We start from the raw sequence: 22558 nt of genomic DNA, 5'->3' as shown, positions 1-22558 counted from the left end.
TCCATTCCTTCCCACTGCAGTCTGCTGCGCCATCCAAAAAAGCCTCTCTGGAGTGTTCTGTCTCTCCCCCACCTCGCCCCCAACAATGTGGGATGGAGCATCTTTACTTTGCCCCATAACTTTGCCCCATCTCACTCTGCCCTTAATCCTCCAGAGGGGCTTTTTGGAGCAGGAGGCAAGGCAGGTACAGGTGGCTGCAGGGGAAAGATGGGATGAGAAACTTTCATTCCATGAACGTCCATAAATTATCTTAGGATTCATGCCATAGTTTGCATGCAAAAGGACCTAGGTTTAATCCCTGGAATGCCCAGGTACATAAGAATTTAAGAAGATAATATAAGAACAGCCTGCTGAATCAATCCAAAGGCCTGTTTAGTCCAGTATCCTGTTTTCCACAATGGTCAGCCAGATGCCTCTTGGGAAGTCCACAAGCAGGACATAAGGGCAATAGCCTTCTCCCACAGTTTTTTCTCAGCGGCTGGTATCCAGAGGCATGCAGTCCCTGATTGCTGAGGTAGTATACAGCCATTATGAAAAGTAGCAGTTGATAGCCTTATCCTCCATGAATTTATCCAATCCCTTTTTAAAGCCATATATAAGATACTCCTCTATGAAACCCTGGAGAGCCACTGCCAATCAACTGTTGACAATAATGAGCTAGATGGCCCAATGATCTGACTAGTATAAGAAGGCTTCCTATGTTCTAGAAGGCCTCCGCTTCCTTAAAAAAAGAACCATGGAATTAGATTGAAATCTCCTCATTCATCCTGAACTCTTTGTCCTATGGATAAATCCCCTCAGAACAATGGAATGGAATGGAAGAGCAGCAGTGAGAGATCCTGGCTAATTTCCAAAGACTATTCTGGCAAATCTAGAGCACAGCCCACATAAAACGGTTTATAAAAGCAATGCATACAATGTGACAAAAGTACAATTGGATAGTAGATGAACAGCAGCATTCACTACTGATCTTTACTGTGTCAAGACAATTTTGTGTCTTGCACAGTACCCTTTAGTATTTCAGCTTTCTTTTAGAACTGCTGTGAGAAATCTGGCACAGTTGATACCTTTTCAAGGCTGATCTGAGCTTTTAATATATGCCTGTCAAGTACATGTTGGATTAATCCAACAAGTGTGTGACAGAAAACTCAGTTATTCCACTGGCGTATTCTGCTTTTTCCCCATTTATATCTATGATCAAAGAGTCCTTAGGCATCATTCCTAACAATAAGAACTCTCTCCTATCAAGTGGGAAACTTATTCAATTTTTATGAGATTCTGGGGAAACTTCAAGTGTCTGATCTTTAAAAATGAAACCATCTTCTAAAAAACAGAATTATTGTGGCCAGTGGCCATCTCAGTTTGCAATCGCAAACACATTTGTTTGGAAGTAAGTCCAACTAAGTATAATGTAATGAGACTTACTTTTGATTGGGGTCAGGTTGTTATCCTAAGAACAACAATACATTTTTATTAATGTTAATTGTAGGGCCTTTCTACTAGCTAAAACACACTCCTGACATCTTTCTCATATTTTTAAGGCTGAGATATCTCCCATCATTCCTTATGCGTTGACTGAGTGAGGAAATTGTGAAGCATAAGTAGAGACTATCTTTTGAATTGTGGAATACAATGACCTTCACATGGAATTTGAATGCACAGATGTTAACGTTATCAAGCATTAACTAGCAGGGGAGTTACTAGGCTGAAGATCTAGGTCTTTTTCTTTCTTTCATTTTTTGAGGACAATATGGTTTTGAGTGTCCAGAATTAGGTGTACAGCCTGTTCTGCCTGGGATTGCACTCTCCTTGAAGGATCAGGTTAGAAGTTTGGGGATGTTCCTGAACCTAGCTTTCGTCCTGGATTATCATGTGGTGTCTCTTGCCAGGAGTGCTTTTAGATAGATTTCTTTGTGTGCCAGTTATGCTCTTTCCTAGAGAAAGCAGATCTGGGAACTGTCGCATATGGCTTGCTAAACTACATGCTAACTCAAATGTGTAGCATGTAGGTGATCATACCTTTTACTTTTGTGTAAATGTGTGGGGCCCCGATCCACATTTGGATCACTGCATGCAGGTAGGGAGCAGTTAAGCTTCCCCACCCAGACACTTATTTTCATTGAATCCACCCTCCACTCATGGAAAAAGAAAAAGTTATGATCACCCACATGCTACACATTTAACGTAGCATGGAGTTCAGCTCTTGTTTACATTGAGATTAGATTGCTACATGGGGCTGCGTCTGACAGGGGTTCAGAAAATTCTGCTGATGGAAAATGCAGCAGCCAGAGCATTGTCTGGAGTTTGCTTCTCCTAGCATATTATACCAGTTTTGTTCAATCGACACTGGTTGCCAATTCATTTCCAGGCTCAACTCAATGTGGTGGTTATTATCTACGTAGCCCTAATTGGTTTGGCACAAGGTTATCTGAAGGACCACATTAACCTGACCAGATACTGCAGTTATCATTTGAGGCCAGGTTTCTTCTCCTCTTGCCACTGAAGGTATGGTTGGCTGGGACGCAAGATAGTTGGGCACCCGGATTGTGGAATTCCCTCCCTTGGGAAGTTTGATTGACTCTCTCAGTAGTTTTCTGGCAAACTATGAAAACATTTTTATTTTACCAAACCTTTGGTTTGAGTTGAGGTTTTTGTTCCACATGCTATGAATGTATTTCAGCTGGAGTCCATTTTTTTAGCTTTCTGCTTTTTATTTTATTTTATTATATTATATTTTTAATAAATCTTAAAATAAAGGCTTTAGACATAAATACATATATATGTACATACATACATACATACATAAATGTTCTAGGAAGCTGCTCAAATAGGAAGTGGAGGGTATTAGTGCATTCAATTAGCCTTGCAGATAAGTTCACAAGAACTTTTACAAGCCTGGCTGCACATGCGTACCAATGGTAGTCCTTTGTGGTTTAAAAATGGGCAAGGGAAGGACCAATTATTTTAGCACTTCTTTGCCTGCTTCCCTGAAGGAAAAAATCTTACTTGCTAGTGACCATTTATAAGCCTCCGTCTGCTGACGTGGGATACATTCACGACATTTCTAATTGGCACATTCTGAAAATTCAATCAAGTTTTCACTTCAGAGGGATTCAAGTGAAGCACAACATAAACGGAGATCATACAACAGTATGTGTATCACCCTATGTCAGGGGTGGGCAAACTGGTGCTCTCCAGATGTTTTGGACTACAACTCCCAGAAGCCCCAGCCAGAATGGCCAATGGTCAGGGATTATGGGAGGTGTAGTCCAAAATATCTGAAGGTCACCAGGTTGTGCTATGTGACTATGTAAGTTAGTCAGTTAATAAATGACACACAGTTTGTCCTAAGGCTTTTAGCTCCTCATTTTTTTAACATATTCTATTAGGGCTGTGCACGGACCCCCTGCTTTGCTTCGGATGCCTCTACGGACCCTCTGAATCAGCTCCACTTCGACTTTGACCGATTTGGACCTCCTCTGCTTCGACCCGATCCCGGATCTATTCAGATATCCGAATCACTCGTTTGAGGAGTTTTCCAATTGACTTGCATGGGAAAACACAAATGGCCATAACTTTTTCCATTTTCATGATACATGCATGAAACTTGGGAGCCTCTCTGTGAAAGGGGGAGGATCCCACCTGCCAGATTTCAGACAGTTTGGCCCAGTACTTCTTGTGCTAGGTGCAGCTGAAATTTGATTTTTTCCATAAAAGCTCTCAAAGCAAATAGCTATACCTCTCAGCCCCATGCCGTTGCCTCCTCCTGCCTGCTCAGCTGTCAAGGACTGCTAGCCGTCTCCTGCTCATGAGGAGGAGACAGCTAGCGAGGGGTGTGTGTGTGCTGCACTGCTGATCAGCTGTCCTTGACAGCCAACCAAGTAGGAGGAGAAGGAGGTGATAGCTAGCGAGTGGCGGGGCATGCGCTGCATTACTGGTCAGCTGTTCTTGATAGCTGACCAGGGAGGAGGAGGAGGTGTGGCACACGCCCCACTCCCTGCCACTAGCCATCTCCGGCTTATGAGGAGACAGGTAGCGAGCAGTGGGGGCGTGCGCTGTGTCTCCTCCTCCTCCTCCCTGGGTGATTCACAGCACTTTTTGCATATAAATCTATGTACACATAGACTTATATGCAAAAAGCACTGTGAATAGCCCATATATTCAAGATTCACAGCACTTTTTGTGTATAAGTCTATATGCAATTGACTTCCAATCGCCGTGTTTTTTAAAAACATGGCAATCACAGCAGAAGTGGAGGGTCCGACAAGTGGAGCAGGGGCTGGGGGGAGCATCTGGAGAAGCCAGATGGGGGTGGGTTCTCACATCCCTAAGTAACACCATCAGAAAGATCTCTGTCTCTGAAACACAGCCATTTTTCTCCAGTTATTCAGTCTTCCCCGCTCCTACACCACTGTCAATGATTGGAGATTGCTGGGTTACGTTCAGCCCTGATTTGGCAACTACAGCTTCCATTTGCCAAAGCTCCCCCCTCCCCCAACCCCTTGCTGAACTTTCTCAAGATGATACTTTTGGCACCAGGCTGTCTGGTTTTCTCAGAACAAATCACCAAGTCAGACAAGGCACTTCGTATTAGGGATGTCAGAGAATTCCGCCACGGACTGAAATGGGATCGAATGCCCTTCAGTCTGTGCCATGGAATCCTCTGCGGAACGGCACCACGAGGTCCTGCGGAGCCAGCAGTCATGCGGCTTTTTTTTTGTCATCTGCACAGAGTTGCGAAATTTTCGTAAATAAAAACGAAAGGTAGTATATTCAGATAATAAATACGTAAGTTTTTTTTTAAAAAAATGAATTGTGCTCACTGCCTTGTTTGTGGGTGTTCTTTTTCAATTGAAATGTTCCATCTCCGTTTACTTTCAGCCAAAACACTTCCTCCTCCTCGAGGCTTCCCAAAACAAGGCTGCCCTAGGTGTGCCTGAGCGATGCACGCTTTGCTTAAAGCAATGCTGTTTGAAAGAAAGAAAGAAAGAAAGAAAGAAAGAAAGAAAGAAAGAACCTTTTAAAATGACCATGCCGGTCTGGAGCCCTGCATGAGTATTATTCCACTTGCTAGGCTTTCTATTTCCACATCCAGCCTTGTTGGTGACATTGTGAGGCTAAAATGGAGAGGAGAACCAACTCTGTGCATGTCTACTCAGAAGTGAGTCTTACTGAGTTCAATGCAACTTACTCCTACACATGTCAGCACCCTCTTGCCCCCAGCTCAGCTTTGTATTTCCACAACCAGCTCATTATCAAACCTCCTGTTAGTTATCTCAGAAGACCCTTGGGTGAAGGGGAGGTGGGTTCCAGGGAACAACAGGATGGAGGGAGATTACACACACACACACACACACTAGAAGAATATAGTTCTTCATATTCCCTGGTATGTTTATTCCTCATTTTGTCCATTCCCTGAGCATGTGCAGAGTGTGCTTTTTATTCAAACAAAGAGAAGGTTGCTGATCTTTCCCTTCATGCTGCATTTGTACAAGTGAAGTGTGACTGCTTCAGAAAGAACTTTCCATTATACTGTCTCTTTTTCTTCATGAGTTTCATAACAGAAGTATGATCTAGTGGTTAGAGTCCAGCCCAATGTCACCCAGTGAGATAACTAACAGGAGGTTTGATAATGAGCTGGATGTGGAAATACAAAGCTGAGCTGGGGGCAAGTGGGGTGCTGACATGTGTAGGAGAAAGTTGCATTGAACTCAGTAAGACTCACTTCTGAGTAGACATGCACAGAGTTGGTTCTCCTCTCCATTTTAGCCTCACCATGTCACCAACAAGGCTGGATGTGGAAATAGAAAGCCTAGCAGGGGGAATAATACTCATGTGGGACTCCAGACCGGCATGGTCATTTTAAAAGGTTCTTTCTTTCTTTCTTTCTTTCTTTCTTTCTTTCTTTCCTTTCTTTCTTTCTTTCTTTCTTTCTTTCAAACAGCGTTGCTTTAAACAAAGAGTGCATCGCTCAGGCACACCCAGGGCAGCCTTGTTTTGGGAAGCCTCGAGGAGGAGGAAGTGTTTTGGCTGAAAGTAATTACTGCACGTCTCAGGGCAGCGGAAAAAATACATAAATTTCTACGAAAAATGGCCTTTCTTACGGAAGTTATGCAGAATTACGGCTGTCAGTACGGATTTATCTTCATAATTCTTGGAGCGGAAAAAAAAGAGGAGAATTCCGGGGGCTTGCGAACGATGGTACGGAGCACTGGCCGCAAACTGCAGAAGTCAAGCGGCATGGAAGGTACACAATTCGTACATCCCTACTTCATATACAAGCCGCTTTGCTTTGCGGTGCCTCGTTGCTATTCTCCTCCACACTGTATCATGTGGAGGTACCTCCGAAGCAGCCCATTTTGATTCATTATTCGGGCTTCAGACTGAAGTGGTGCACAACCCTCAGGTTGGCTTTGTATTGTATTTTTATCATATTGGCTGCTGTATTTGCTTCTGTATTTATATCATCTTGGTTTTGTACTGTTGTGTTTTCCAATCTTTGATTGCATTCTATTGTATTATTGTTCAATTTTAAAATAACTGAATTATCTATAATTGCATAGATATCTTATAAATACAAATAATAAATAAATAATAAAATATTTCTGTTACTGTTTTACTATGAATAACCAAGGTAAATAAACAGGATTCTTACCACCCCATAGGCAACAGTGTCTGAGTACATTCTCATTTCCGGATACACGCTGACAAGATACCACCTAAAGGTCTTACATTGTAGCTTTTTCCTCAAGGCTTTCCTCTCAGAAATATCACCAATGTCGATTCCAGAATCCTGTGCACATGGGCCAGAAAAGAGGACAGAGATATAAAAGCCATCCTTCCCACTCTCAGACTTTTATTCTACCATTCCCTGCACTGCTTTGTACAGTTCAGTGAAAAACAGCAACATAGGGATATTCACTGATGCATGATTCACATTATTTAGCTTCCAGAAATCAATAGATATTTCATTAAAAAAATAGGTATTGTTGTGCGTGTATTGAAAGATTAAAATTACCATCATTTGGGGGCTTGACCCAGAGTCCTTCCCAATCAATAGATTATGGATACTGGCTTCAACCGTTTTTGAATCAAATTCCACAGCAATAATTTCTTTAAATGAATTCTCAGATTCCAAAACAAATGGTACTAAATGGTACTAAGCTGCCTTGGGTGCCCTATTTTGGTAGAAACACAGGATAGAAATCAAATAAACAAACAAACAAACTAGCAAGTTATCCTGGAAACCATCTTTCTGTTGGTAAAAGCATAGCCTAGTTTATGGATTCTACTTGCTGGCAAATTATGATGTTTGAGTTTCTTGTTTCAGTACAAAAATTAGAAATCCTGCTCACGTTTTTCAATTCTTGGCCAATCCTTTTTTTAAAAAATGTTGATATAAACATTTCAGTGACCATTTTTGTTAAATGCATTTGCAATTCTTTCCCACCCTCTTACCCCTTTTATTACATTTTATGGTTACGCCTTGGCTGCTGTAACACAGTTTTATGGAGTTCAAGATACACGAGTTCCATAAAGAGCCTGTAAGTGGAGATCAATAATTTATCTCATTATAGCTACGCAGCGGACATTTCTAGAGAGGCATCTAAATGCAAATTTGGAACCAGTATTTGACAGAAAGTAAAATGAGACATTTTTTTTTTACTGTAGATTATGCCCTTGCACACAGCTCAAAATACTCAAACAAAATACAGAATAAATAAACTTTACATAAGAATATTATAGTCTGTTAGATTAAAGAGAGAGCCTTGTTCAGGTAATAAATGCCTACAGTCTTTCTAACCTCCCAGGAAAGGGATCACATTTTTACTGTGTTTAGGTTTGTAGTGACTTGCAGAAAATTGCTGCTGCACAAGAATGCTTGTCACGTGGGCTCAGTCTTGATGGTATCACAGGAGCATGCGCAATAGGGGAAAGGAGGAAGAATGGTAGCCTATGGTCAGGAGACTGAGAATGGTATGCCTGTACTCAATGGAGGGGTCTGCATGGTGGCTGGTATATGTGACCTTAAATTCTTTGGAAATGAAAAACTGTTTCCCATGGGTATTTTGAAATAATTACAGGATATCACTATGATTTTGTAAATGTGAGTATAAGATACGAATCAGAAAATTCACATCTTTCAGTTCTCAGTCTCACATAATAGTCATTGGGCATAAAAATACTTTACAATGAAGCAATATCATGTCTTACATTCAAGTAAATTGAATGGAACATTATCATTAGTCACAGAGACTTAGGGATGCAACAGGTTAAATTGTAGAAATTACAATGACAGTTGTAATTTCTTGTACCTGGCATTTGTCTCACCCAGACTTCCAACCTGCCTTCCTTTCTAAGATGCAAAAGTGCATGTCACTAGGTTGGGTTGACTTTTGTTTTATCTGTGCCCAATATATAACCCAAAGCAGATTAAGCCACTGCATCAGTTTTGTAGTTAAGGTCCTGTAAGTGTACAATCAAGTCCTCTGTTAAAATATCAGTCTGGAGGCAGCAGAAGCTATGTTTCTTGGATTCCACACTCCCTCTTCTGCCAGGAGGCAAAGAGCGACTTTTGATTTTTGACCCAACTATTGGTATCTGCTAGGGTTCTTGTGGCATCATGTAAGATTTAACCAAACTGTTGATTACATTATTTAGGACACGTATTAGAAGTTAGAACCAACATTTTCTCCATTTATTGACTGACTGTCAATAAAAGTTCTCCATCTATGATCTTTGTTTTGTCAATATTTAGAGACACAAATATACTCCACAAAGATCTGGTCACACCCCTGTTAGCAACAACACAGAAGGAGATAATGAATCACTGGAAAATGTCCTCATGTTACATAGTTAAAAGTTGCATTAAAATAATTTGGAATATTGCTCTCACAGAAAACATGACTCATCAAAGTCAGTTAGCTAGAGGTACAACCAAGCAAGACATTCCTGGTCACATGATTCCCATTCATTTCTTTCATTAATAAAAATGCCTCTCTTTCCAGATCACCTGTTACTCAAAGATAGGAACTGGTGAGAAAGTCATTCTATCTTAATATTTATTTGCACCTGAACCAACAGAGCTGTGTACCAAAATTTGCACTTTCCCAAATTTAATGCTACAGTTCTCCACTGAAAAAATGGTATACATCACGGAAAGGCGTGTGCAAAAATCCACAGGATATGGGAAAGTATGTACAAAACTGTGCACAATAGTGAAAATATTAAGATTTGCCGAGTTTTTATGAAAATGATAAGTTTAGACCTTAATTAAATCTTTTAGTATGTGGGTCAGGATGATCATAATTTTGCTATATTACTTACATACCAAAGGTGGTATAACTAAAAAAAAATGATAGTAAAACTGAAAGCTAATGGCTACAGCAACTGGACCCTAATGAATTATTTACAAAAAATATCTGTCAGAGAAAAACATGTCTGTGTGTCTTAGATGAAACTTTTCAGTTAACGCTTTGTCACAGGAATACACAAATACGTCAGTTAATCCTGTTTTGCACCCTCTGTTCTATGCGATATGGGACCTCCTGGAAGGGTTGCTCCCTATAACTTTGCACAAGGCATAGTTAGCTCTTGAAGCAGAAAGAGACAACCCTGAGACATACGCTTTGAAAGATACGTGCTATATAGAGCAGTGGCTCTCTGCTAAGGTTGAGATATGGATAGTTGGAGCTGTCAATTTCCTGAGAATGTCACCACAGCTTGTACCCTTTGGTTCTCCTTCTGAGGGTGTCAACTCTCCAATACAGCCTTCCTCAAGCTGATGCCCTCCAGATGTGTTGAACTACAACTCCCATCATCCCCAGCCAACACACATCTGGAGGGCCTCAGGCTGGGGAAACAGAATGGTGGACTAAAGGAGTCATGGTCTGGTCCAGCAATGAATTCTCGTTAATCGTCCTTATCATGCAATTGTCCTGAGCTGGTTGCCATATTCTTTGCACTAAAGAACATAATTGAGGCTGCAGTCTTATACACATTTACCTGAGGGTTAGTCCCATTACAGTAAATAGGACTTACTTCAGGGTATACATGCATTGGATTGTGCTATTATTGTCTACATTGAGTGCCCGTACTCTCACATTACTTCTGCAGTCTAAGAAGCTATATCAGCAGACTGCACAGAAGTCTAATCAAATGTATATGTTTTCGTATTCCTAATTCTTAGAACCATATCTCTCAATTTCTAGTGCAAGAGAAGTTACATGTCCTGGGGAACGGTTTGTGTACTATGTCTCTCTACAGCAGATAGAGTAGCTGGAGACAAAACATGAGCAATTTTAATGTGTTCTGCTCATAGGAATAGAAAATGCACATCTAGAGTTGCTACCCAAACTTCAAGCTTTCAAGATCAGAGGTAAAACTGGAGGTTTGTCCTTAGGCAAAACCTCTATAGGAATTCTGAGGAATCTGCAGGAATTTTGAAGTTAAAGAGTGATTTTTGTAGGATTCATTTGCTAGGGTATGCCTACATATACAAGACAAAACGATCTGACTCAGGGAGCGTCTCCACGAGAGACTTACTCTGAGCTGGCTGCGTTTGGATGTTGTAAGGGATACATGACATTATGGCCATCCAGCAGCCACTCCGGCGTTTTGTGCCAAAACCCCGGTTCTTCTGAGACTACTTTTAGTCCAGCTGTTTTCCTTAAGTCGGCTTGTCTGCGCTTCTCCACCTTCTGCATTTACTCCAGCGTGACAGCCCCACCCAGGGGTGTGTCTTTTGCCTCACTGACCCCAGTCAAGGGGTGTTTCCCCAGTGTTTTCCCTGCCTGTGTTTCCCCACCGTTTCCTCCATTTCAGGACTGGCTGTCAGAGAACTGGGCAACCTCTAACTTCTTTTAAAAAATTAAAGTGGCAAACCGAAACAGCACTTTTGTTGGCAGTACCTACACCTCCCCCCTATCTCACTCAGAACGTCACTATCTTGCATTTGTCCAGCAGTACCCATATCTCCTATCTCACTACTTCACTATGCCACTATTCGGGGCCATAGCTATTGCTGGACAAATGGGTGATAGTGACCTAGTGACTTTGAAAACCCCTTTATCGGTGAGCTTTTTTTACTTCTTCCTTTCTGGATGGGAGATTTCTCTCACATCTCTATGCCTCTATTATGCATTTGCTCTATCATGCATCTGTGCTATCGTGCAATTGCACAATGGTGAAAATTCATGATAGAGCATTTGTGTGATAGAGGCATAGAGACATGAAAGAAATCTCCCATCCAGAAAGGAAGAAGTTCAAAAAAGCACACCAACAAAGGGGTTTTCAATGTCACTAGGTCACTATCATGCATTTGTCCAGCAATAGCCATGCCCCATATCTCTCAATTTGTCATTATCGTGCATTAGCGCTGTCATGTGATAGTGACAAATTCAGATAGTAGTTTTAGGGGGGAAGAAATAAAAAAAACAATTGCCAGAATTGGGCACAGCTTGGAGAAGGGGTCTCCTCAGAAGTAACTCCCACTGTGGTCAATGAGGCTAAGCTTCCATCCATCACTTTAAGAGGAAGGAAAAAGGAGAGCCTGGACAGGGCAGGGAGAGGCTTTCTTATTGGTTGAGCAGCCCCTGCCAGTCTGATGACATTTACTGCAATCCCCGCACCCCGCCCAGAAGTATGTTCTGTGAAGCAGCTTATGAACTTGCTCGTGGAGCCCTGCATGGACTACAGTGCACCAAAGCTGATTCCTTGAAAAAACCCAGGTAAAATCATTTGCTTCTCCTTCCATTGTCATGGAGACAGCCCCTCAGTCTTTCAAAATGTGAAGGAGAGCCTATGCAAATGGAAGGAGCACCCAGCAGGAAAGCAAAACAAGTCAGGGTCAAGGAATTCTAGAGAGTACTTCCCCATCCTCTTCCCCCCCCCCCAACCACACACACAGATACAAAGTGAGAATGATGGAAGCCAAACATAGTTTGATTTCAAGTAACATCTGGTGTCCCTTGCTCTTGCCTTGGTGGGGGGCAACTGTGTTTCGCTTTTGCTACGGGTTTCTTTTCTTTGTATGGGTTTAATACATACATAGTAATAAGCTGGACTGTTTCCAACTGATGGTCCTCTTGGACCTGGATGACCTCCATCTTCCCTGGACTACTGTTCTTCACAACAGGCTCCTCAGCTGGGAAAACCTTCATTCATGGTTATCTTGGGCTCCACAACAGATACTCTCTATGTGAGCATGGAGTGAAGGGCGGGGGGAACGGTCCAGCAACTCATGAACTTGACAGGGAATTGGAACTATGGTTTTATGGCCATATCAATGTTCATTAACAACCCACCTCTTGTGGAATATTCCATGCCATGTAAACATGGCTTTTAAATTCATCCATCCAGACCTCAGCCACTCTTAGTGCATTTCTTCGGACATGAGTTGTCAGGTCTTCTGTATATGGCTTATGGGCTCGTTCGATGTGGGCAATCCTAGAGCAAGGCAGAACTTCAACACTACCACCACACTGCCATACCTAGAAAAAAATAAATTTACCATTTTAGGTAACTCCATTATAGCCAACATTTCATCATTTCCAGTCCTTTACTGGCTTTCAAAATGTACAAGGAAACTCTTCTAGGTTTATTATCTACTATGAGCCTTTCTACATGAGCCTTTTATTGTGCACTCATGATTGCTTACAGTAGTTTGCAAGTCCTTTACATAATGTTGTCATCCTCTAGGGTCGTGCCCGCTCTTTGCAACTATTTCCCCAGGTTTTTTTTTAGATTGAGGAAAGTGCAGTATTACTTAGAAATGGTGGCATGAGACTCTCGTGTATTTGTGCAATTCTGCTATACCACAGCACCATCTAGTGGTTGTGTAATGAAACATCTAGAAAAGCAGAGAAAGGAAAATCCTGGGGGGGGGAAAAATATGTAAAGGAGCCAATCTTAATCTCACCAAGAATCCAGAAGCAGAAGCATCAGTAATGTTGTGGGTTACAAGCCTCATGAAGAAAAGCCCTAAAGCTCATTAAGTGTGAATGGCACGCTATGCTTACCTTGTTAATTCCACAACATCTTGCAGTGTTTCAATTTTATTATAAACATAGATCCAATCCTGTTTCTCATTGGGAAAGTTAAGCCAATGCCTAGACATTCACTGTGTCCACACATACACTGCAGCATACAAATAATTGCCTCCTTTTAGCTAATCATTCTTCCCCTATGCATGTTTACTTGGGAGCGAATCCAATGGAGTTGAATAAGATTTACTCTTTAGTAAATGTGCTTAGGATTGCAGCCAATGCCATCCTTATGAGAACAGGAGCAGTGAAGTGGCGCGGCTCCACTCCCCATATATTCAGTTTTGTTAATTTTAGCTTTGCACATGAGTGATTGAATCCCTTTCTGGAAGGACAAAGTGTTTCCAGGGTGAAATCAGAAAGTGTAGTTATAGAGGTAAATATAATACTTGTGATGGGGAACTTTGGTAACTATGACATACAAAACTGATAGGCCAAGTATGTACATGTCCAGACAGTCAGACAAGAGGGGAAGTCCCCCTCATCATCTAAGATACCAGTTTTCTATCTCCCTTCTGAACTAACCTAGCTACACCTTGTATGTACTATTAGGTAACACTCACAGATTAAGGTTGCAATCCTATACATACGTACCTGGGGGTAAACTCCATTGAAATCAATGGAGCTTACACCTGAACAGCTACACATAGGTTTGCACTGTAAAAACAACAAACAAACCCACCAATAAGATGTTCTCACCACTTCTTGGCTATTTGTGTTAACAGCCTGGGGGCATAAATTGTGAATTGGGGTCAATATTTATGTGATTAAACTAAGCAAACAGAAGCACAGCATGCAGTAAACTCTATGGCATTTGTGTTATGAAAGTTGGGCTGAAAGTTCTCAGAAAATAATTTTATAATAATTCTTTTGAGAATTCTCTTTTTCAGACTCCTCCTGGATTACTGGCAGAATTCCAGGGTCCCCCTGGAGAATAGGTGATGAAATCCCCCTCTCCCCATCCTACCATGTGCAGATAGGATGGAGAATTTTGGATGCAACTGTGGGTCCAGCCTTAATATTGTTAATATTGCTGAAGAAAGCACGGGGTTTCGCCCCTGGTCCTTCTGCTCCTCCTCTTTTGGCTCATTGCTTCCTTAATCTATCAGTATTAGCTAACAATCTAGTTTAATTCAGTATTAACTACATCAAAATTTTTCAGGAGAGACATTTCTTTTTCAGGCTTCCCCAATTCTATTGGAGAATTCTGGTTCTCCCTTAGAAAATGTTTGAGACATTTTTACTCAACCATGACATGAAATCAGTACAGAAAACCCTCTGATAGGACAAGGAGAGGCAAAGATGACTCATTGCTGACACTGCTCTCCCATCATATCTCTATTGAGAAGAGGATATAGGCTGGCTGAACACTGTGTTCTGAAAACAGGCATTTAGTCCCGCTGGTTCATCCATCCCCTATTCGTAAACTATACTAGGAAAGCCTTCTATTCATAGATCTATTTTATGTATTTAGGTCATTTGGCTTGAACACTCATTTAGGCATTTGGCAGCATTTGATGTTAGAAGAATGTGGCATTGATCCAGGATGTTTACAAGGCCTTTTTTTGGGCACTTGCCTAATTACATCCAGCATATGCTGGAAGACAAGAAAGAGCATTTTATTCGTGCTCACAAGATTATGATTACTTCCCCCCCCCCAGAAATCTGAAGTATCCTCAAAACAAGAACTCAGGTACATTTGTGTCTCAAGGACATCAAACCTTTATAGAAATCAATAATATAGAATCACAATCAGAAACTTTTTTTGAAGAAGAATGATGACCAAGAACTCATAATTTGTTTTATGACAATAAAAGAATAATAATTTAGAATGCTTCTGAATTTCACCCCGAATTTGGAATTTTGCCAGTGCAATTGTATGCTCAGAAGTAAATTCACTGAGTTCAATAGGGCTTACTTTCAAGTAAGTCTGTATAGGATTTCAGCCTGAATTACCTGCCTTTGTTTTAGAAGTGGTGCCAGTGCTTTAGGAATACTTTTATATTGTTCGTAGTCGGGGTGTGAGAGAGTTTTGTACAGAGCACTTATACATGTGGTGTTTGCTGCAGCTTTTTGTTCATTCAGTTTATTTCTGTTTTCTCTCACTTCCTACACATTGCTGATGGACATGTGTGCTTTGATAAAACACCACAAAAAAGCAATCTTGATTGCTTGTATCTATGATTGCATCAAGAAGATTCTCTTTGTGAGTCTGGTTGACCAATGTGCACATGCACTTGTACGCGTTGAGAAAACACCACAAAAAAGTAGTCTTGATGTGATTGTACATTCGATTGTATCAAGCTTCTTATCGTGTAGTGTTTCACCAATACTCAGGAGTGTACATACACATCAACAGAACACCACACCCAAAAAATCTTCATGCCACCATATGTACAAGCACATCAAGATTGCCTTTTTGTAGGGATAGGAAGGTTCCCTCGGTCCTGTTCCATTATTAACCCACAGTTCAGTTATGCCTTGGGCTGCACTCTGCTTGTCTTCTGGCAAAAAGGAGAATTTCAGGATGCAGATAATGATCTTTCCACATCTCCGTTCCTGGAGATGTCTGATCTGGCCACGGTGACACATGCCTTAGTTACATCCTGTTTGGATTACTGCAACACGCTCTACGTGGGGCTGCCTATGACGAGTGTTTGGATATGCGGTTGGTTCAAAGAGCTGCTGCCCGACTGTTGACTGGGGCTGGTGACAGGGAGCATACAACTCCCTTGTTAAAACAGCTTCACTGGCTTCCAGTCTGTTTCCAGGCACAATTCAAAGTGCTGGCTATGACCTATAAAGCCCTATACAGCTCCTGTCCAGGTTATCTGAAAGACTGTATCCTCCCTTATGAACCTGCCCGTGTCCTGAGATCTTCTGTGGAGGCTCTTCTCTCAGTCCCACCACTGTCACTGGCATGTTTGGTGGGAACCTGGGAGAAGGCCTTCTTGGTGGCTGCCCCATGGCTGTGGAACGCCCTTCCCAGGGAGGCTAGGATGGCTCCCTCCTTGATGTGTTTCCGGAGGCAGGCTAAAACATTCTTGTTCCAGCAGGCCTTTGGGATATAGTTGGAACCTGGCGGTAAGCTGCTAATATGCTGTTTTAATGTTTTAATATAATTTTAATTGTATTGTTGTTTAATTTATATTTTAACTTTTCTATATTTTCATATGTTTTAATTGTATATGTTTTAATGTTTGTAAGGCGCCTTGTATCCCAGTACTGGGGGAAAGGCGTGAACTGAAGGAACTGAAATCAGTAATAAACTGAACATCCTCCAATTCCAGAATTAATTTTTTAAATTCTCCTAGTTAACCAGAATTCAGGTGGGGTGGAAATAAGGACAGAGCTATTATGACCCCGGAGTTCTGCTGTGACATGGACGTGGACACAGAGGCTGAGGCACTAGTGGTGTTGTCGCAGGAGGCACTGGGCCCAAGCAAAACTGCCATGGTTGGGAGCAAAGGCTGGCAAGATGGGGCAGGTGCTGAGGGCCATGGTGCTCAGAAAGGCCCAGTGCCAATTGGCAAGGCTTTCCGGAACTGTTCTGAGCTCTCTGTCTGACGCTCTGCGCCAAAAGCAAGAGATGGCTGCTGCTGCTTCATTCACACTTGCTCTCTCAGCTTCTGCCCGCAGGCCCAGCTGAAGGCTGCATCTGTGCCAGAGCAAGCAAAAAGGCTATCCCGCGCACTGCGCTCCTCACAAGGAAGCGAGAAGTCAGCTGTGACAGCAGCACCAGCAGCATCGAAGGCACACAGCGGCAGGAGCCCGTTAGCTGCTCACCGAGCAGCCAGGCGAGGAGGAGTGAACTTTTAACGTGCAGGCTGGAGGAGGCGCTAGCTGAGGTGCTCATGTAGCTGAGCCCCAAGTCTACCCAAACAAGGCTGTGGCCGGAGGCTGCAGCTACTGTACGTGCATGCCACTGCAACTGACCCGGCCACCCATCGAGCTGCTCTGCTAGGGCTCACACCAGGAAGAGAGGTGACGGCTAATGAGCGGTCAAGACCCGTGCCTCAACACAAGTGGGGCGGCAGCAGCGCTCCACACCTGCTAGTCATCCAGCCACCCCTCAAGCAGTGCACATGAGGAAACATGACTACAAGGGCTGCACACCAGGCCAACCTTTGAGTGGGCCACTCAAGTGAGGGGGTTGTCCAGCAAGGTAGAAGTGCAGCACAGAAGGTGGAGGCTGCACCCAATCCTCCCCGCCCCATCGATCCTTGTATGGCCATATGAGGAAGCGAGGAGAAGCCAGGAGGAGCCAGCAACAGCAACAAGACACGCAACATAGCTAACTAACCTTCAAGGGGGGTAAGATTAAAAACAACATTTTCCCCTTTTTGCCCGTGGTCTCTGTCTGGCGCTTCATGATTTCTTAAACTCTTACAGTGCAATCCTATACATGCCTACTCAGAAGGAAGCCCATTGTGTTCTGTTTCTTGCACAGTCATGATAGGCTGTGTTGCCCCGGCTCTGGGCACTGAACTCTTAGGTCAGAGGTGCCAAGGTAGTGATAAATCAGATTCAAAGGTTTTTTACAAGGAGGCTTTATAGAGTAACTTACAGTACACAGGCATACCCAATGGCTGGATCAGACAGCTTCTCTGAACCACGAGCCATTGGGTCAAATGGGTTTTGTACCATCAGGGATGGCGGAGAATTCCGCCATGGATTTCAGTGAGGCCGAATGCACTGGCATTCGGCCCCCCGAAACCCATGGCAGAACAGCCTCCCACCCCCCGCCACCCCGCGGTATCCCCCCAGGATGAAGCTTACCTGGGGCAGATGCGGTGACAGCAGCTGGTCTCTCGGCCGGCTGCTGCGGCCACAAATGGTGGCCGTCGTAGTGGCTGCCATTTGCATCCTTCCAGGCTGCCGTGATAGGCTATGTAAGTAATACTTACGTAGCCTATCACGGCAGCCTGGAAGGACGCAAATGGCAGCTGCTACGACAGCCACCATTTGCGGCCACAGCAGCCCAGCCGCAGCCGCCGCTGCAGCCGGAACTCGGCCCTGGCTGGCGGCTCTGCGGACCTGCCGCGGAGCGGAGATGGCCGAGGAGGATTCCGGGGGGAGGGATGGAGCGCCTCCCCCCCACCGCGGATGCCCCAGCGTGGAATCAGGTAGGTGTTTCGTACATCCCTATGTATCATACATGTCAGCAATGAGGCAGCACAACACTAGCAAGCACACCCTAGCGTCCATTCCCAGCACTACCTGCAGCTTTACATAGACATACTTCGCTTCCCAGGCTCAAGACACTCTACTCATTCGTATGGAATGTGCTAAGGTGTGTTATCGGCTTTTGTCTCATTTCACATGCTCAGAGGCCTACAATGAACCTAAGCAGAGCATTATGGATCTCTAGGCCCCTCTAACACTACAGGTGCCTTGATTACAGGCCTGGGCCAATACACTGGCCACTCGCTGAATTGTGCAGGTCCATTACATGACACTGTCATCATCCAGTCATTATCCCATCATTTCTGCCCACCTATCCCATGTTCTCCTCAAATGGAAAAAATGTGGTATTTTCCCAAAGATGCGTAAATGGAGCGCCATGACCTCCCTGTGTATTTCTCCCCTAGCGCGAATGACCTGCTGTGTGTTGGCGGCTGTGGGCAGTTGTTTTGGGTTGTTGGGGGTGCGGCCGCGATGGGGAAGATGGTGACAACAGGCTGTGGGGCGTGTTGCCTTCCCGCACCTGCGCCATTTTCAATCCTCGCCATTTTTGGCCTGCAGTGTTCTGAACAAGGAGGCAGAGTGGCAGGTCGGCACACCTCCCTGCTGGGACACCCCCCTGCTGTGCATTCCCAGCAAGTAAATGGCTAAGTTAATGGCAGAGATTGTCAAAAACACCAAATGGGGAGGCAGGGCCCCTGGAGATATCATGGGGGGGGGGGCTGTCTGCATGTCAGTCCCCATCCACCAGTAACATGCAAAGGGAGGGAAAGGGGAAGGAACCAGGGAGGAATTATCACCACACCCCGAGCGCGTGTAATGTTTCTTTGCAGAAAGGTGGCGATGCCTCTGAGCGGCATCACCACCCCTGTGAGAAGGAAAGACGACCAGGAGAACAATCTGAAGAAAACAACCCAGTCCTGCAATGATACCGGATGGGGAAAGAACCAGCATTTATGTGGAATTCTCCGCCAGTGTGATAGTGCCCTTAGTGAGAAGATTCAAAAGTGTGTGTTGTTTTTCTTTGACAATAAGGTTTTGCTTTAGATTAAAGCGATTTGGCTAAACTGGGAGGGGAGTGGTGTGAGGAGGCCCCAAGGGGCTCTCTGGTACCCTGCTGCCCAAAGGCCCACAGAAACCTGGAGCTGGCCAAACCCAGGTCTAGCCAGTGGCCAGCATTCTCCCCTACAGGGATTTCACAGGTAGTGTGCCTGACATGACCCCTTGGAGATAGGATGGTGTCCTCCCTATTTAGGACCTTCCACCTTTCAAAACGGGATTTCTCTGGATGTCAGGTATAAAAACATTTAGTCCGGTCACAGACATTGTCAGAGCAAGTTGTTCACTAGAAGCTTACCTCCGGAGCACAACAGGACAAGAGCAAACCTGTGGAACAAACGTTATTCCCTAATAATATTTCTCTTTGGTTCTATAACTTAATGCAACATATATTGGACAATCTGTTTTTAAGAGTACCAACAAGCAATACACACACACACACACACACACACACACATATCTATATCATCGATATCTGTACTTTTAAATAGCTCTGATATACTTGCTATGAGAAATCAAATAGCGTTAGATGCTGTTTAGACTAAGTTTGTGTTTGCCCAAGTCAGTGGGTGAAATTCGGTAGTTTCCATCTGCTGAGGGAATGATATCCATCAGTGGAGGACATTCCCTCACTTGGCTGCAGCCCCTCCAATCTGCTCCAGAGGGTTGAGGAACCCTCTGCAATAAATTCTGGGAGTGCATGAGAAGATACAGTGATAAGCACAAGTCTGTGCAAATCTGTTCACATGATGTTAGATGTAGCTCATTTGAAATTCAGTTCAACTCAACTTTTCCCCCTTATACATATGATGTTAATATAAATGTAAGGGTATTTATCCTATCAGGTATCCTTTTTATAGAATAGCTTGGAACAAAACATGTGGAAATCCATGGGATTTTTGATCAATCACTCCCCAAGCAAGCAGTTCTGGTGTGCACAATATACATGTGAGATTAGTAATTATAGAAGCCACCATTTCCGCAGAGCTTTTTTGGATGCCTCAGAGTTCCATAGAGCTATGGATCACAGCTACTGCATTTCACACTACAATATACAACAACATGATTTTATGTCAGCATCTTACAACTTTGACTGTTTCAAGAGAATGAACCTGACAGCTATCTGGAATTTAATTAGATGTGCTTGGTATGATGAACCTTGCTTTCTCCAGCTTTCCACTTGAAGCAGACTGTAGCCTATGCAACCACAAATGATAGTTGTCTATTATACAGATGAATTCATTGCCATTTCCATTATATGACAGCAGAGCTTTACTTTCCGTTGCCCTTCCTATATGCTTTTTGTCCTTATGTTATTGAGTTGTATTATTCGGTTATTCTCTCAGGCCCATATCAAAGGGAACAGGGTGGGAATTACTTCAGCACTATGGTGCAAATTGTTTCACTTTGTTAGTTTCATGAACATTTATTTTTTCCTAATTTCAAATTACCATTTCAAACTACACCACATTTAAGACTTAAAATCCAATGAAGTGCAAATTCCAACTATACTACTATAGAGCTAAACAAAATTTCTAGATCTGAATAAAGATGAACTTCATAATGTGTTGGAAACAGGAGGTGACATTTAAGAGTCTCCTTTACATTATTTTTGATTTCATTATTAATTCCATAATAATTAAAATAAATTAAACTGAAATGAAATTCCATCTGTTTAAAACACACATGCACACACAAAAACCTGATTTAACACATACTTCAATATCGTTTGTAAACAGCAATTATGCAGTTTCTGAATCAACTCCAATTAATCAAACCTGTTGGTCTTCCCTTTCTTGTCTAAACACTGTCAGTCTTTGTTCTATTTCTGAAGACTTATTAATTACGCTGCTTCAAGAAGCATGAATTTGCTTAAAATCTTAAATGTTAAGCAGGAGTTGTCAAGACAAGGTCTGATAGAACAAGCTGGTCGCACAGAGCTGAGTCAAAACCCAATCTAATTACTTAGAAGGATTAATGTGATTAATGTTTTACAAATATTGGCCTAAATGCATTTGCCATGCTGGAAAAAATAGAAGCACGTCTTTAGGGTTTTCACATACTAAGGGGGAACATTGTCCTTGGCTTATTTCACCCCATATGATAAAGAAATTTAAAATAGCTACCCAAGATTTAAGAACATAAGAAGAGCCATGCTGGATCAGACCAAGGATCCATCTAGTCCAGCATTCCATTTATACAGTGGCCAACCAGCTGCCCAACAGGAACCCACAAGCAGGACACGAGTACAACGGCACCCTCCCGCCCATGTTCCCCAGCAACTGGTGTACATAGGCTCACTGCCTCTGGTACTGGAGGTAGTACATAGCCATCAGGACTAGTAGCCATTGATCTACTCTAGCCTTCTCCTCCAGGAATTTGTCTAACTCCCTTTTAAAGCCATCCAAATTAATGGCCATTGCTACATCCTGTGGTAGCAAATGCCATAGTTTAACTATGTGTTGTGTATTTGTGTATATTAGATTTGACTGGAAATGCAGATTTGGGGTTGAGAGAGGATAGTGTAGTGGCTAAGAGTGTGATTCGGCAACCCTTGTTTCTGACATGAGCTGATTAGGTGGCCAAGGCAAGCCACCATTCTCTCAGCCTCGTGTGCAATACAGACATAACAACGTATGCAGGATTCTTATAAGATTATTTAGGCAATAATCCTCAGGCAATTGGACTATAAGGAAGGCTGAGCGCCGAAGAATTGATGCTTTCGAACTGTAGTACTGGAGAAGACTCTTACGAGTCCCCTGGACTGCAAGCAGGTCAAATCAGTCAGTCCTAAAGGAAATCAACCCTGACTGCTCATTGGAAGGATAGATACTGAAGCCGAAGCTCAAATATTTTGGCCACCTAATACGAAGAGAAAACTCCCTGGAAAAGACCCTGATACTGGGAAAGATTGAAGGCAAAAGGAGAAGGGGACGGCAGAGGATGAGATGGCTAGATAGCATCACCGATGCAATGAATATGAACTTGAGCACACTCCGGGAGAGAGCGGAGGACAGGAAGGCCTGGCGTGCTATGGTCCATGCGGTCATGAAGAGTCGGACACGACTTAATGACTGAACAACAACAACAACCTCAGGCAATACACAGCTCGATAATAATGAGCACGCTTTGCATGCAGCAAGTCCCAGGTTCAATTCCAGGCACGTGTCATTAAAAGCAGGAGGCTGGGAAACCTGCAGGAGACCTTGAAGGGCATCTGCTAGTCCCAGTAGGCCAACCTTCTGCAGCCCGGAAAATCCATCAGGTGAGGC

General features: G+C 43.2%; 1 protein-coding gene across 1 annotated transcript in view; it reads right to left on the bottom strand.

The window, feature by feature from the left end:
* GALNT18 (polypeptide N-acetylgalactosaminyltransferase 18) overlaps positions 1-22558 on the bottom strand; it is a 463511-nt gene that overhangs the window by 97622 nt on the left and 343331 nt on the right. Inside the window, exons 7-8 of the mRNA XM_084853983.1 lie at positions 12306-12491; positions 6656-6793 (exon numbers count right to left, since the gene is read on the bottom strand). Coding sequence (XP_084710109.1) covers positions 6656-6793; positions 12306-12491 — 324 coding nt within the window. The remainder of the gene's footprint in view (positions 1-6655; positions 6794-12305; positions 12492-22558) is intronic.

Source organism: Heloderma suspectum, chromosome 1 (assembly GCF_057233095.1).
Source record: "Heloderma suspectum isolate Gila_16-S chromosome 1, 16-S_ref, whole genome shotgun sequence".
Taxonomy (NCBI): Eukaryota; Metazoa; Chordata; class Lepidosauria; order Squamata; family Helodermatidae; genus Heloderma; species Heloderma suspectum.
This window is presented reverse-complemented; position numbering and strand designations above follow the sequence as displayed.